Genomic DNA, 17,556 nt, shown 5'->3' on the forward strand with positions numbered 1-17,556 from the left:
AAAAAGCAAAACAAGCCCTTCAAAGTTGCACACCTCCAAAGAAAGCTACCTCAGAATGCCTGAGCCATAGTTGAGGCCAACATTAACTGGTTAATGTTGCCTGTGCCAACCTACATCACGCCAAAAAAAAAAAAAAAAAAAAAATTTCCCCTTCAGTTCAATTCTTATTTGACCAGTGCCAATGCCAGTGTGCCATGCCAGACGCCGACCAAGCCAGTCCAGAGAGAGCTTAACGGGTCGACTACCACGGAGAGAAACTACTGTGGCAGAGCCTGACCTTGCCCATCACCAAAGCCGGAATTTCTCACCTCAGGCCTTCTTTTTTGTGTCTACTTGAGATGTAAAACTTCATTTCGGATCTGACATCAGAGGACGATTGGATTTGCAGACAGGTTTCCACCTCCCAATGACACATTTGTGCAGATGACGACCCTTCCTGAGACCTTTTCAGATCTCTTCAAAGAATCCAAATTGAAGGATTTTTGGTCGGATGTAGACCAACCTAAACTAAAGACGCACCGCAGACAAATAGATGCCAAATGAAATGACTGTTGAAGGCCACGCTGCTGAGTTTGCTCTCCAGATGCCAAATTTGGTCACTCCGGGCCCTCGACGGTTCCGACCTGGCGGCTGAAGAACTTTTAAGGTGATGCCTGAAAGCACGGACTAGGCTTTTGTGTTTCACCATGTCAGCCTATCCAAAAGGTTCTTCTATGAAAACCAAGCTAAATGACACCCAAAGACGTTCACATTTTGATGGTTTTCTTTCTTTTCATTTTTTTTTTTGATGGCATTTTGGATCGTTCCTGTTTGAAAGGGGTCACCTGCCTTGCTTTAACTGAGCCCAAGCCCCCCCCCCCCCCCCCCCCCCCAAAAAAAGCAAGCTAAAGCTCAGAATTTGATACCATTTTTCATATTCTTTCATTTGGAACTCCTTCCTGGGGCACCACTATTTTTGTGAATACAAACCTTTTACGAGTGACCAAATGAAAATGTCAGATATTTTGGACGATGTCAACACTATAAGGAATACTTTCTTTTTCTTTCAAACTAGTCGTAATTTCTTGCCAAATATTTCGATACCTCGATGAAATACAGTATGTAACCAAATACCTCGACATTTTTAACATTTACAGTCTTTACCTTTACACTTCATCACAACCAAAGCACAGAAACATGCTGGCGTGCACGACAAGATACATTTGTTGAAACACCCCCCCCCTCCCCCCACCTTGTCTCTTTTCTGACATACCCGAGAGCTGTTAAAATGACGAGATACCAAAAAAAGTGATATGGAAGATGTGTTTTTGTAGTGTGAAGTTTGTAGCGGTCAGGATAGTTTTGTAAAAATGGGAAGCCTTTACTGCTTCTGTTCAGAATTTCTTGAATATTATGTTTCTTCATCCTCCTTGTTAAAGAGGAAAAGTTGCCAAAAGAAATGTTCATATTTTTTTTGAATGTTGAATATTGTTGTTCTGATCTTTAGATTTGATACTCAACAATGATTTTAAATGATGATTTTTTTTTTCTCTTGTGCACCAATTCATTTCCTTTTCTATAGTATTGCAGAATGGTGGGTTGTTGTTGTTTTTTTAAGCAGCGTTTCCAGAGACTAAATTTAAAGGCTATGATATTTTTGTTAGCCAAACTCACCTTCTGTCCTAAAGAACAAGCTACTAGTAGGATAAAAAAAAAAAAATAATTGTTAGGAAGTAGAAACAGGCTGCTATAGTACCAAGGAGAAATGATGCTTTAATAATTCTAATAAGTGCTTCTTTGCTCTATAAGCTGTCCACTGGTGTACTGAAGATTTAAGAAAAAAAAGCTTTAACCTGTTGTCACGGAGGTCTTTGACCATAATAATGAAAAGGTCTCGATGTCGAGACCAAACTGGAGGAAAGCTGCAGCGGAGAACAGAGGCCAAGCTGCGACTTATTTTAATGCAAATGTTTTAGCTCACAATTAGCGCGCTACGTTGAAAATGTGTGTCATTTGATTTTAATTTGATAGTAAGTAACTCTACTTCCCTCCGAAAACTTCAACATAGCCAACGATAGCATATCACTCAGGTCATTATATTAAAAAAAATAAAAAATAAAAAAAAACGGAACAACAACATTCATTAGCGTTTACCTTGATAGTATTAGACCATGTTAGAACTGACCCTTGTTATTTATTTATTTATTTTTAAGGGTCATTGCAAGATCCAACAACACAACAGCCACCACTTGAAAATGTTACAACTTGTATTAAAAAAATATATATATATATATATATATATATATATATATATATATATATATATATATATATTCTACTTAATTTCTGCTCCACAGCTTGGTCTCTGTTTTGTGTGCAAACTGCTCTTGAGTGTCTGGACTCTACTTACCGTTGTCATATTCCAATATGCCTAAAACCAAATAAAGACATTTTTGATTCATCGCTGCGTCCTTTCTATTTTCTTTTTGCAAACATTGAACACGTTTGCCCAGTTTGTCGAGTGATACCATGCCCTCTTTATACAAGCATTTTTGTAATTGCGAAATTGTACATGAGTCAAATTTGGTATCACCTCGACGGCCGGCGGACACGTGGCTATCACACCCGCTTCGCAATTCTGAGGTTCCTGTAATGGCGTTTGCATGCTCTCCCTGTGCTTTTGTGGGTCTTCCTACATACGAAAAGTGAATTGAAAACTCGAAATTGTCCTTCGGTGTGAGCGTGAGTGGTTGTCGTAAAATAAATGACTCACCTCTGTTGTCAGTGTGTCACCATCAGTCACCTCTCATGAGAGATTAGTTATGAACCGCCATGTAAGTACAGTCGTGGAAAAAAATATAAGGACGCCCTTGTTTCTTGCTCATTTTATTGCCTGATACCACTAAAGCTGTATTACCCTAAGAATACAATGGATGTGACAAAAATGCAGCTAATTCCATAATACGTTGTCCTATTTGTCATGCTTAGGCTTAACTGTATTCCCAGAGCTTTTGGTTATTATCACGCCCCCCCCCTTTGAGTTACAAAAATGCTCATACAAGATGTACAAACAGTATTTTGGGTTTAGTCATTACAGAGGAAGTTGATCAACATTCAAACCAGGCTGCAAGAATCATACCTTCTTTCATAACCAGTTTGACATCACTTTTATTGAGTACTGTATTTGATTTGATGAAATAGTCTTATTCGGCAAAATATAAATTCCACATACAGCATTTTGAGAATACAAGTACCGTACTGTCTATGCACATATGCACAACAGGTTATATCTTGCTCAACACAAGAACCACTGAGTTTAACACTGACTCGTGACCCATGTGTATTACTTTGCACATCACATGTCACATTCAGTTTTTTCACAATCATGCAAGGTTATAGAAATTTTTATAGAAATCTTCATAATGGGGGAAAGAACGCTCATTCTGAAAGAATGCCAAGTGAACTTCATGTCTGTGTCACGCACGTGTGCTTGATGTACCATTTTTTAAGACATGCCAGATCCTGGCAACCGCTGACAGAACAAGCCTTTTAAACATTTCTTTAGCAGAACTGTATTACTATGTGTACATTGCGGTCTTTGTAATTATATATCGAAATCAAACTAACCCACCATATCATTGACTTTGGACAAAAGACGCTATAGCTTTCAGATGACACATTGCAAAATAAAAGCCTTTTTACTGCCTCGACGAAAGCACTGTTGTGAATTTTAGGCTTGACTGATTCAGCAGCATGTAAATATGTTTATATGGTTAAGATGAGTTTTCCAATAGGAACCTAATCAAGTGAATATCACAGGAATGATAGCATGTACACCGTAATCGCAGCATAGTCTTCTTATAAACCAGAAATGTATTTTTATTTTTTACAAATTGTGTGTGATTGCTGAGTTGCTGCCACTGAGCTGAAATGCAAAAGAGATGAATTTAAAACGACAGCGCTTCTATCACAGCATAACACAGGTAAAATGCAAATATGTCCCCTTGAGGCCGTTAGCAGCATATTGATGACATCAGAGCAATCCGATTGGCCTCTTGGTAAGTGCTCTTCACAACGACGATATGAAATGTGCTTCATGCCCACAAACAGCAGAAAAGTCCCCCCCCCCAAAAAAAAAAAACATTAAAAACCCATATCAGTAGTCAGGATATTGCTGTAAGTGTACTGTTAAACAGATGCTGTGAGTGTTTAACGGTTGTGGCAAAATTACAAAAAGGAAATAGTAGTCGTAAAACTAGGTGTTGTGTTTTCTGAAGAAACTTCCGCTTCTCTTCCGTTGGACATCACGCATTATGAACCTATCCTCCCACTGATGCCCGCCACAGACATTGCACGAAGCGATGTGGATCATGGAACCAGCGCGAGTAGATGCAATGGCATAGAAGGAGTCAGAGGAATGTACATTTCATCCATCTCTACTGGCCGTACCTTAACAAATTCATGCTACACATTGCATCCTCACAGAACACTTCTACAGTCTGGTGTTAAATACTGTGGCTCACACACACAGTGTACATTCATTGAACTGGTAGACATGGATGTTGCAGCATATTCGGAAGTATCTAAGAATTTATTTGGGTGGTTAACAGGAGCGAAGATCTTCTTCATCTTAAAACAGTTCCATAATCTTCTACCGCACTCACAGTCTTCCCTTGAGTATTCCATAAACTACATTAGAGGTAACCGCACATCAAAATCTTAGTTAAGACTCTGCGTATCCTGGGTTACCGCTGTGTGGGTTGGAGCTCAGGTCCGACTCCATCTCCCCAGCAGCTCCAGCGCTCCTCGCTGAAAGGCGATCCACGGAGCGCGGCGAGTCGTTGCTGGCGCGTCTGTGGCGGCAGCACGCCACCACATCAGCCAGGTCGGCCCGGAAGGAGGTCGTGTAGAAGCCGTAGATGATAGGGTCGCAGCATGTATTGAGGTTGCCGAAGACAAACAGTATGTGGTGCACATACTCAGGAGTGTGCTTGATCATGGCTGGCTGGAACCAGTACCAGATCCCCAGAATGTAGTAGGGGGTCCAACAGATGACGAAGGAACTGACAATCACTATGGTCATCTTGAGGGTCTTCATACGTGCTTTGGGAATCTTGTCTTTTCCACTACGTCGCAGGCATCGCTCACCATCTGCAGACATAAAAAGGGTCAATTTGATCGATACGAAAGTCCTTGCACAGGTGATGTCACTCTTAGGGGCTTATTTTCCCGTACGCGTCCGTTCTTCCGTCCACTTAATTCTATCATTTGCACAACTTCTCGCCATTTACGCATCCTTGGTGAAGTAACCCTGATGTGAGTGTGTTCCCTCTTATATCTGGCTGAGCACGCATTCTGCCAAAGACTTAGGCGTGTATCCTCAGCCGCACTCCAGAAGCTGTAGTACGTTTAGCGCCCCGATAAGGTGGAACATCATCCTCAACTGCAGTTGTCTTTCCTCTTGATGGCCCGATTGCTTGCTCCAAAGCACAGTATTCTGATTAAATGGCATCTATTTAATAGGGAATACAAAAAAACACATGCTCCTTCAGAGTAAGCTGTTAGGATTCTGATTCTGATTCTGATATTTCCTTAAGCGTGGCCCACGAGCCTAATGCTAATGTCAACATGAAAAAGCCATTGACTTGCTAACAGGCTTTAGCAATGGAGGTAACAGGCCGGAGGCCATTTAAAATCAATAAATAAATAAACAAATTAATTAATCCATTTATACAAATTACTAAAACCACTACTACTATTTGTGTCTGCATGACTGTATTATATTGCCTCCTGGTGGCAATATAATACCAGAAGGAGCAGCCCAATTCATTGAATTGCAGGATTGTATGGTGATGGCCAAACTGTTTAATTATTTATATTTGATTTAATTATGTTTATTACACTATATTTTTATAAAATACAGTATTATAGCGTTATTTTTCCTTTCTGAAAAACACAAACATAGTTTTTGTTTGTTTTTTGTTTTTTTGTGGTCGTGAGGGGGCTGGAACGGATTAATGGCATTCACATTCATTTCAATCGGGAATGATTATTTGAGCGCTCGAAGAAAAAAAAAACGTTTTTCACTTTTTTAATATGCGAATTAATTGAGATGTACCTGTTTAAACGACATAGAAACACTTATTGTCAGTGTTGCGGGAGTAACCGGTTTTAAAATTAACACATTTCAGCTTTTTATGAAATGCAGTCATTTAAGACGACTAGAAAAACATTTGTAAAAACTCACTCAGCATGTATTCTTTCACTCAACTGTGGCTTACATTTCTGTTTGAGTCCCTCCTAACTTTACAGTTTGTTTGTACCATCATTGAGAGGCCTTGGGGTCTGTGTTCATGCGATCTTTGTGTGGTCTACATTTCACTTGTTATATGTAGCTTGGTTTATGCACATTTCCCCAAAGACATCCATCCATCCATCCATCCATCCATCCATTTTCTGAGCTGCTTATCCTCACTGAGGTCGCGGGCGTGCTGGAGCCTATCCCAGCTATCTTCGGGCAGGAGGCGGGGTACACCCTCAACGGTCACCAGCCAATCGCAGGGCACATAGAAACAAACAACAATTCCCACTCGCAGTCACACCTACGGGCAATTTAGAGTCTTCAATTAACCTACCATGGATGTTTTGGGATGTGGGAGGAAACCGGAGTGCCCAGAGAAAACCCACGCAAGCACGGGGTGGACATGCAAACTCCACACAGGCGGGGGCCGGGGATTGAACCCCGGTCCTCAGAACTGTGAGGCAGACGCACTAACCAGTCGAGCACCGTGCCGCCCCCAAAGACATCTTTTCCCCTAAAACCAACACAAAACGTAACTGGAGTGAAAATTACACTTTGCGTAATTAAAACAACCAAACAACATTTCCTTAAGAATGGCCCACTATAGAATAATGCTAACATACAGTATAATGGAAAAAGCCAATGACATGCGAACAGGTTAATGGAGGTACGAGGCCGCAAGCAATTTTAAATAAATAAATCAATCAAATTACTCATATCAGTACTATTCTTTGTGTCTGCATTATATTTATTATATTTATATATTATATTTTTTTTCGTGGGGGGGCAGATCTGACCCATACAAAAATAGCAGTGATAGTTTGATTTTGGGGCAGCATAGTACACTAGTAACTGGTGACTAAACTGTGGTTCGCACATCTGCCTCACATTTCTTTCTTATTTCTGCAAAATATGCACACTTCACACTGAAAGGTCTGAGCAGAGATTCCAATGCAGAACCTCTCGCCCGTGAGGCAGACATGCTAACCACAGGCAGTATGATCCGTAAAGACCATTTGTAATTACGAACTGAATAACTCTTCTTCCCATCCGCTTCGTCCGAATGGTTTTTTTCAATGTGCCAACTTTCACACACCTTTGCTCTTGCGCATCTGCCCAGTGATCTTGGTGAGGATGCTTGTGTAGCAGAAGGTCATGACAAGCAGAGGGAAGACATACAATGTCACAAAGTGAAACATGTTGTATGCCGTCTCCTGCCAGCGATGCTGGAAACTCCCGTGGGTCACACATTGAGTGAAGTCGGCTCCCTCTGCCTTAATGGCCCGAAAGATGAACAGCTGAGAATGAGGAGAGTGAAAACATGAAGGATGCACGCCGTCACCATTAAACACTTTTGTCCGTAGTCGTTTGTTTGCTGTAAACAGATGTGGTATTTGTTTATCTCATACAAACGCCAAAGAACTTTGAAACCAACAGTTCTTTGTTCCAATGTTGTGCATTAAATCCCTTTAATGCACCACTTTTATGGTGATTGTCTTACATGTACAGGCCAAAGCGACAATGAAAATATGCACCACAAGGAAGTATTTTACAAAGCTGTACAGTGAACCCCTGTTCATAGCGCTGGATACATTCCATACTCACCCACAATAGGTGAAAATCCACGATATACAAACCAAATTTTAAAAAAAATTTGCTTTTCGGGGGGGGGGGGGGGGGGGGGGGGGGGGGGGGGTCACTCAAACCAGGCTCTTGTTCTTTGCCTTTGAGCCTGTTCACTCACCTTTCGACTGTACTGCAGCTTCCCCGTGCACATTTGGCAACATTTTGAAAATGCATAGTGGTGGTTCCCCTTCCAAAGCAAGAAATTCAATCACAGCGCTCTGATACTGATGGACATTCAACAATGACGCCATGTCCACAATGGCTGACAGAAAGAGGACGTGCGTAAATTTCCCGCCCCCAGAATAAAATTTTAAACTAAAAATAAACATTATCCATCCATTTTCTTTTACCGCTTCTCCTCACTAGGGTCGCGGGTGTGCCGGAGCCTATCCCAGGTATCTTTGGGTGGGAGGCAGGGTACACCCCGAACCGGTCACCAGCCAATCGCAGGGCACATAGAAACAAACCACCATTCGCACTCACATTCACACCTATGGGCAATTTAGAGTCTTCAAGTTACCCACCACGCATCTTTCTGGGATGTGGGAGGAAACCGGAGTACCCGGAGAAAACCCGCGCAGGCGGGGCCGGGATTTGAACCCCGGTCCTCAGAACTGTGAGGCAGATGTGCTAACCAGTCGACCACCGTGCCGGCATAAAAAGAATTATTAGAAGGTCACATTAAATTTGGCTCATTACTTTTTGACTGCCACTTGTACTTTATATGCTGCATTGTATTGCCTGTGTGCACGCATGTGCCTTTGAGGAGTGGGGCCTGTCGGGGTGGTGCGTAACGTTGGCGAGTGTGCGAATGTCAGGCGAGAGCTGTGGCTAACAGCAGCTCCAGCGTGAGTACGCTCATTGTCTTTGTTTGACTGTTCTCCCGACCTTCAATAAACGGATGAAAAATGCGAGGCACACATGGGCGGTGTCCTCTGGACCGGTTCCTCTCAAATGGGGGATGGATGAGAGAGCTGATTTGCCGAATGAGGAGCAGGGCTGACGAGTCGAGATGGAGACGATCATTTGACAAGCAGACCATTAGAGGCACGAAACAGAAAAACACAGAACTCCAGATAACATGAAACAAAACCAAAAAAGATCAAAAACAGGATGAAAGAGCAAATCTAAAAACATCCAAAACACAGATCATGACAAACGAGGGTCTCCACGTTAATCGATGCCGTGCCGCCGTGAGACGGTCCACTTGGACAAATAAATGCTTCTCCATAAATGGGCGTGCCATTTTTCTACTCAGGAACAAAACAAGACGGGGTGCCACTAGGTAGCCTTAATTACTGAGGTGGATTTTTTTCCCCTGTGGTTCCGAGTCGGAGGTCTCCCGGGAGAACTGCGACCTCCGTCGGGCAGGGATGAATGAAGACTTCGAGACACTTGGCGTTTGGGCTAATTCGATTTATTGAACAAGCCTTAGTGTCTGGTCAGTCAGGTTACTGGCTGTGGTACTATTGAAATATACTACATTACCTTCACTATTGCCACACTGCCAACAAAGGTCACATCTTTTTTTTTTTTTTTTTAATGCTGCACCGGTAGCGTTTTTCCAGCACACCACAGTTAGATCTCTAAATGTAAATAATGTGACACCATAATAGCAGGACTCCGTAACTCACCAATAATTTCTGCAAAGAAGAAAATAAGATTCACAAATGTCTTTAAATCCTATTTTTGTCCCAACTCACAGCATTTTCTAAACTGCAGCTTCTGTAAATGGGTGCTTTGGTTTGTACACAAACTCTCTCAGGAAAATTTTAACAGTCACTTACGGCGCCCTCAATGGTCAGGCTTCTCCATACTTGGTCAGTCTGAAAACTTGAATGTAAGTTTACATCACCGGAAAAAGCCTTTTTCTGCTTCAGCTGTGCTGTTTGGCCAAGTGCATCTATCATGTGACGATGAGTAAATAAGCACTTTATTATTGATTAAGCACCAAGAATAAAATGATACATGAAGAGAAAAATAGTAATGCCATGCTGTTAGACATTGCTTTACCGTTGTAACGCAGATATAACAAATCTCAAATGCCGAGCAAAGCAAAGTTCCTATGAAAGCAGAGGCTCTGCTGTTGCAATGCAGAATTCCAGGCTGACAGAAGCCATGCACTGCAGCATTCATTTACGTCATCCTTATTTGTGAGTCAATGAGGGCAAAATAACAAAGTTGGCAGGTGCAGGTGGAATGTTCTGCTTCTACCTGGCTAAAAAAATGACCTGTTTTCTTTCTAATTGGTGTCTTATCTGTCTTGGAAAAGGACCATCGCAAAGACACGTGACTGACAAGCACATCGTTTAACTATCGTGTGTCTGGTGTAGGATATTCGCACAGGAAATCCAAACGCGAGCTCCCTGTCAGCCCGTTATTCATCCTTCTCTCCTATCAATGACTGAATCTGCTCTCGGCTTCAGCGAGCTGCTCACTTGCACTATTTTTAGCTCCTCTGCTTCACAGAGGCGACTGCGGGGACCAAACGCTGCAGAAGCGAAGCGTCTTCGGTTCAATCTTTACACCATATGTCATCTTTCAAGATATCGTGTTTCAGCAACAATCTTTAGAATAAACATTTATCAGCCACATACACTCAATGTGCATACAAAAGGTACTGTCTCTCAATTAAACCAGCTTACAGGTAACCCTTTCATATGCAAAAAAAATAAATTAATTAAAGTACATTTAAAATAAAATAAAATAAATCACTAGCTGACAATCCTTCATGTAAATTTAATTGTAAATGTGAATTGTATCAAAATGGGACCTAGCCTAATCAGTTTAATTGAATTTATGACTTACCATGAAGAGTTTAGAATTCCAGTTACAAGCGAAGGGCTTGAATTGAATTTTTACTTTAAAGCACCACAGGCAAGGAACCAGATTTGTGACTCACTGGGTGACCTTGAACAGGATAAGCAGTATAGAAAATGGCTGGATGGATAATAAATGGGGGGCCGCACGGTGGAAGACTGGTTAGAGCGTCTGCCTCACAGTTCTGAGGACCGGGGTTCAATCCCCGGCCCCGCCTGTGTGGAGTTTGCATGTTCTCCCCGTGCCTGCGTGGGTTTTCTCCGGGCACTCCGGTTTCCTCCCACATCCCAAAAACATGCATGCTCGGTTGATTGAAGACTTTAAATTGCCCGTAGGTGCGAAAGGTTGTTTGTTTATGTTTGCCCTGTGATTGGCTGGCAACCAGTTCAGCGTGTACCCCGCCTCCTGCCCGAAGATAGCTGGGATAGGCTCCAGCACTCCCGCCACCCTAGTGAGGAGAAGCGGCTCAGAAAATGGATGGATGGATGGATGGATAATAAATGTCTAGTGTTGAAAATATTTAGTTGTAATTTTATATACAGTGCTGCATGTTTTGAAAACACACTACATTGTTACCAAAGAGTTCTGCTCATTTGCTAACAAATAAAGGTTTTATAATCAAATGACACTCGTTGTTTTTTTTCCCCCCTTAATGTATTATAACCCTTTGGAACCTTTGGAACCGTAAAGGCTAAATTGGCAAAAGTTGGACACTGGGGATTATTTCTATTCATTATAGCAGTGTAGCCTGTTGAAATAAGTGTAGCAAAAAAGACACTGATCATTTTAAGCATAACAGCAATTCCAAGCTATGAAATAAAGTTTGGTTATTATTATTATTATTATTATTTATGTGATGGCATTGATTCTTTAAAATTCTTCCTGGAACTGGATCTGGATCCAAAATTAACTAATGTTGCCACAAACATCTTATGCTAGTAAAGTAAAATCTCCAATAATCTGCTTATCATACAGTAGAAATATCTTGAGAGCCACTCTTTTGTTTCGCATGTGTTCTGACAGGCTTCCGATCAGTTCACCTAGAAAAGAGAGTATTATACCTGTGGAGATGCCAGCAACAAGCTCAGTGTCCAGGCTACCAGCAGCATGCGTTTATTCCTCAGCCCGGCATCCAGGGAATCCAGAGGATGAAGGATGGCACGATATCGGTCCAGGCTCACCACCACCAGTATGAACGCTGCCGAATGCATGGCAAAGAGTTTCAGGAAACACAACACCTTGCACATGATGTCCCCAGCATACCACTGCACCGTAATATTCCAAACGGCATCCAGTGGCATCACCACGAACGTCATCACCAAATCGGCCGACGCCAAGCTGGCGACGATCGGGCGCAGGTGTGCCGCGAGGCGATAACCCCGACCCCAGCACACACTGATCAAGACTGACAGGTTGCTGAGAGCGGCAAAGACGAAGAGCACCAGAGTGGCAGCTACGCGGCAGCGGGCGGCTACAGTGAAGGCTGGTGCTTCCCAGCGTGGAAAGGTGGCGTTCAACGGAGAGAGGACAGAGCTGTTGAGTAGAGGATACGCAGGTGTGGAAACCCGCGCTGAAAGGTTCCTTGGCATCCTGGGAGTCAGATTCTGTAAAACAAGAATAGCATTTATTACAATTCAACTAAAATCAGGTCTTGCCTTACTGGAAATTGCATTGGCAGAGAAAAATGGGCAAATTTCTCATGGCTGCAACCCACATACTCAGCTCTGCTGCTCATCCCACAAATGCATGTTCCTTACAAATGTGGCACCATTTGAAAAGGGAAATTGACATGCTTTCCAACACTATAAGATTCATTGCCAAGAACCACTGTTACAAAGAAATCATCGACTAAACACAAAGTTCCTTACTTTCTGTGCTTTGTTTATACACTATAGTTTTGATTGACAGTGTCAGGGGTATTCATAAGATCCATCCATCCATCCATTTTCTTTACCGCTTATCCTCACTAGGGTCACGGCCTGCTGGAGCCTATCCCAGCTATCTTCGGGCGAGACTCTGACCCGGTCGCCAGCCAATCGCAGGGCACATACAAACAAACAACCATTCGCACTCACATTCACACCTACGGGCAATTTAGAGTCCTCAATCAACCTACCACACATGTTTTTGGGATGTGGGAGGAAACCTTAGTGCCCGGAGAAAACCCACCCAGGCACAGGGAGAACATGCAAACTCCACACAGGCGGGGCCGGGATTTGCACCCCGGTCCCCAGAACTGTGAAGCAGATGTGCCAGTCGTCCACCGTGCCGGCCTATTCGTAAGATATTAATTAAATATACTGCGGTTGTCGTTTACAGTGGGGGCGGCACGGTGCACAAGTGGTTAGTACGTCCAGCCCCCACTTCTGAGGGTGGCGGTCCAAATATCAGCTCCAGCCTCCCTTTGTGGAGTTTTTCTGTGCTCCCATTGCTTCTTTGTTTTCTCCATCTATACTGGCTTCCTCTCACATTCCAAAAATATGTTAGGTTTCATTGAAGACTCCAAATTGTCCTTATTTGTGAATATGATTTTGAATGGTTGTTTGTCTATATGTGCCAGTCCAGTCTAGAACCAGTCCGGGGTGTACCCTGCCTCTCACCCAAAGTCAGCTGGGATAGGCTCACCCACGACCCAATAGCAACAGCTACGTATATAGAAAAGTGGTGTGCTATTTAGTGCACTTCGAGTACAACAACCAACCTTATTTTGTCAGAAGAGACATTTGCATATGGCTCTTGTAGTGGACTGTGCATGTGGTCATAATGTTGCGGCAATTCCAAGTATGCTGTTTTACTGAGAATCTGTGTGGAATGGAACCACAGCAGTACACGGAGAAATGTGGGGTACCTCGACACCAGCCAGCAAGCAGCCTAGCATCCAACAACTTGTTGCCTACCCCGCCTCTCGCCCGAAGGTAGCTGGGATGGGCTCCAGCACGCCCGTAACCCTTGTGAGGATAAGCGGAACGGAAGATGAATGAATGAATGAATAGTTTTTTATTTTACATTTTTGTCCATAGTGGGCCGTGTCCTTACAGACTGAGCTACTGCCTCCCCAGAAAAAGTATCCAAATACGCCTACAGAATATAGATAGATAGATAGATAGATAGATAGATAGATAGATAGATAGATAGATAGATAGATAGATAGATAGATAGATAGATAGATAGATAGATAGATAGATAGATAGATAGATAGATAGATAGATAGATAGACAGATAGATAGATACTGTACTAGCTACATATTCACTATTAAAATGGATGTTGCAAGCTAATTAAAAAAAACATTGCAGTGTCTCTAAGACAAACGTGTTTAATTTATAAAGTGAATAAATCTTAATCCATGTAAAAAAAAAAAAAAATTACAAAAAAATGTGAATGAAGGGTTTCGTTTACTGGCCAACACATAAGGACGGTACAGTAGCGCCCTCTTGTGGCGAACTGCAAGATATCCTAATGCGCCAAAAGAAATCAGTCAGCACACGCATTGTGGCTGTGGTCTGCAATAGAGCAAGCATCAACAAGCGGAACCCTCACTAAATCGCTCAAACACACTGTCTGTACGCGCACGCGTTCACCTTCTATTAGACAAACGGGACACATTGTCCTGTTTCGTCCACTTTAGTGAGCTCCTTGAATTGAACTGCATTACTTGCTCATCCCACCATCGTCACCTAAGATCGCCATTACAAGCCGCAATATTCTTACCTCGAATATAATCTTTGGGGAAATTTACTGGTGGTGAGGTGACGTGAGGATCTTGAGGAATCCTGTACCGGAGAGAAGCTGTCCAACGTGCTGAAGCATCACTTTGTCTCTTCTGGAGCTCCTGCCAGTCTCGCGCTTTTTAACCACCTGATAAATCAGTCGTTCCGATAGGTCGTTTTTTATTGTTATTGCCTTATAACCACCTCTTTGGGCTCGGTCATTAAGCGTTCTGTCCCTTCTTGCGAATTCAGTGTGCAAGAGGAGCCCGGATCGATTGTGATTGGTTAATTGGGCTCCGTGACGTGGCGACTGCTGCAGTCTGAGCAACGTAATGTGACACAAAGAAGATAGGCTGGGAAATTTCCAGGAACATTACCGCTGCTTTGGGCAGAACTGAGAGGAAGATTTTAAATGGAATAACTAATCATTTTATTAATGATACGTCAATGTAGGAGCATCAACCTCCACCAATTTGAATATCGTAGAGAAGTGCACTTATTTCAGTGGTTAAATTCAAGTACAATCCAATATTATACAGACTAATTCAACACAAAATAGTTTTAAGAATGCTTGATTATTAGTTTCAAAATGTAATGCCTTTGTTTAGAACAAATACATTTTGTTTGTGTGGATACTATTTTATTTCCTCATGCTATCGCGTTCTGCGCATGCGCAGATCGATGCCGCCCTTTTAATTTTTCACACGTCTCAGTCGGGACTGTCTGCTTGTCAAAGTTTATGCTTTCCCAGTAAGTATCCAAAGCAATTTGAAGTGTTCTTTTCACACTTAAAAACGTTTGACAGAAAGAATCATTTGTTAGCCGATCCTATCACCCATGTGTTTTGATAAATGAACACTCACAATTCGCTAGCTAACCAGGCATTATCGTTAGCTGAGCCTCAAGCTAGTACCACCTGAATGCAGCTAATTTTAGCTAAGTATCAGGTTAAATACATGGCCCATTTAGCGTCTTTGAACTATTTTAAAGTTTGTGGACATTAAATTAAAACTTTTTTTTTTCAAATCAGTGAACTAATCCACAATTTAATGGCTTGTAGCTTCGTCCTCCGTGGACACTGTATTCTGAATGTGCCTAACATTAGTGTTAGCTGTCTTCTGTCAGTGTACAACAAGCTAAAAAGTCACCAAAATGTTCTGTAGGGTGACACGCAGATACACCCTGTTATAAAATAGCATTGGTTTAGCTGTTTGCATGTTGACGCAGTTATTGAATAGTACCGGTATACTGCTCATATTGAAGACCAAATACTTTGTTTAGAAGTGAAATGTGAAAAATGTGAATACCTGTACAAGTCAATGTGAGTGTGAATGGTTGTTTGTTTGTATGTGCCCTGCGATTGGCTGGCGACCGGTTCAGGGTGTACCCCGCCTCTCGCCCGAAGATAGCTGGGATATGCTCCAGCAGCCCGCGACCCTTGTGAGGATAATCAGTAAAGAAATGGATGGATGGATGGATGGATGCTAAGAAACCACAGCGGAAGTTTAAAAACTCCACTGTGACACAGTAAAACTGTTCCGGCATAAAAGAGTTTGCATGTTCTCCCTGTGACTGTGTGGGATTTCTCCAGGTACTCTGGTTTCCTCCTACATTCCAAAAAAACATGCCCATCCATCCATCCATCCATTTTCTACCGCTTATCGGGTCGCGGGGGCAGTAGCTTTAGCAGGGACGCCCAGACTTCCCTCTCCTCAGCCACTTCGTCTAGCTCCATCGCGGGGATCCCGAGGCGTTTCCAGGCCAGCCGAAGGACGTAGTCTCTTCAGCGTGTTCTGGGTCGTCCCCGGGGTCTCCTCGGGAGGAGACGTGCCCAGAACACCTCACCAGGGAGTCGTCCGGGAGGCATCCGAATCAGATGCCCCAGCCATCTCATCAGGCTGTGAAATTAAACAACAAATGTAATATTTTGTTTTCTGCCTATTTCTGAAAATGTAACGAACGCTGGACTCACCATTGGCCTGGCAGTTTATGGGGCAGTGTATTGTACAGTCACTTACTTGTATGAGTACCTAACCCCCCTCAACAATAGTGTGTGTAAAGTGTAATATAATTCTTGGGACGTTTTGACGAAAACGTGTCACAGCCTTGTTATCAAAACACATGTTTTAAAGTGTTTAAATTGTGGAAACATCAATTGAAGTCTGTGGAAGACTATAGTAGTAAATGGCACCCTCTCGTGAGCATTAATCATAACTGCAGTGGGGGGGGTTGTGTTTTTCAGCTAAAGGTGTCATCATTGCAAGTACATTCAAAAGATGCTTTGTAGTTCCTTTTGTTTTTGCTGTCTGTGTGTGGTTTTTTTTTCCTCGTCATACAGCTATCAAATTTGTATGTATTGCATGTATTTTGTTTAGCTTTTGTAGTTATGTTGTATAAATTGTCATTCCTATTTGCTTTAGCATCCTGCAAAAAAATGATCTATTACTTTCATCATTCCTTTGACCATGTGTTGCTACATCTCATGGTTGTGTGTGGAAGTGTCAATTTCCCAATGACTTGGTGCTGTCTTGACCTGTTATGTATTGCGATTTTCATATTAATAAAATATATTCTCTTGTAGATAACTGACAATCATGGATTTCGTGGTTAATTTTGGCACCTATTTGAAGATGATTCTGTACCTGCTCCAAGTGCTGCGTTATATCTATCATCGATTCAGTCGGAATCACTTGGAGCTGCTGTTCAACTCAATCAGGGCATCCGGTATATGGCTTCCAAAATGAAATATATATTTTTTAAAAGTAGAAGAAGAAGTCAGATATATTACATCTGTTTTATGCTTTTCTCTTTCGTATGTGCTTCTTTTATTTTAAAGGTGGATGGAACAACAACCTCATAGCAGAAAGATTCCAGGCCATTTTCTGCCCTATAATGGTTCGGTGTGGTGTGGAACCAAGTGGGTCAGGCAACGCGGCAGCACAACAAGACTGTGTGCATTCGTGTCTGCCCTCGACACGTCCCCTTCTGGAGCAGCTGAATAACCCGGCGAGCTTTTCCTTCCTCTGTTGCCTACATACCCGTACTACCGTACGTGCCCATCCGTTTTATTGTTCTTGTTGAAAATGCCCTAGTCAACATCTTTTTTTTTTTGCTGTTTGACA

General features: G+C 42.4%; 1 protein-coding gene across 1 annotated transcript; it reads right to left on the minus strand.

The window, feature by feature from the left end:
- Nucleotides 1–4,702: 4,702 nt before the first annotated feature.
- Nucleotides 4,703–14,633, minus strand: LOC133396149 (gonadotropin-releasing hormone II receptor-like). The gene is made up of 4 exons (XM_061665634.1): nucleotides 14,436–14,633; nucleotides 11,788–12,330; nucleotides 7,377–7,578; nucleotides 4,703–5,130 (listed from the first exon to the last, which is right to left on the minus strand). The coding sequence occupies exons 2-4, from the start codon at nucleotides 12,313–12,315 to the stop codon at nucleotides 4,703–4,705; spliced, it is 1,158 nt and encodes a 385-aa protein (XP_061521618.1). The 5' UTR covers nucleotides 12,316–12,330; nucleotides 14,436–14,633.
- Between the last annotated feature and the right edge of the window lie 2,923 nt (nucleotides 14,634–17,556).

Source organism: Phycodurus eques, chromosome 20 (genome assembly GCF_024500275.1).
Source record: "Phycodurus eques isolate BA_2022a chromosome 20, UOR_Pequ_1.1, whole genome shotgun sequence".
Lineage (NCBI taxonomy): Eukaryota > Metazoa > Chordata > Actinopteri > Syngnathiformes > Syngnathidae > Phycodurus > Phycodurus eques.

What these genes read in the sequence shown, in the direction of transcription:
- LOC133396149 (XM_061665634.1), bottom strand. Translation starts at nt 12,315, where the DNA reads ATGCCAAGGAACCTTTCAGCGCGGGTTTCCACACCTGCGTATCCTCTA. An exon ending in TGTTGCTGGCATCTCCACAG is followed by an intron (nt 7,579 to 11,787) that starts GTATAATACTCT and finishes CCTCATTCTCAG; the next exon opens with CTGTTCATCTTTCGGGCCAT. An exon ending in GCAGATGCGCAAGAGCAAAG is followed by an intron (nt 5,131 to 7,376) that starts GTGTGTGAAAGT and finishes TTATGTCTGCAG; the next exon opens with ATGGTGAGCGATGCCTGCGA.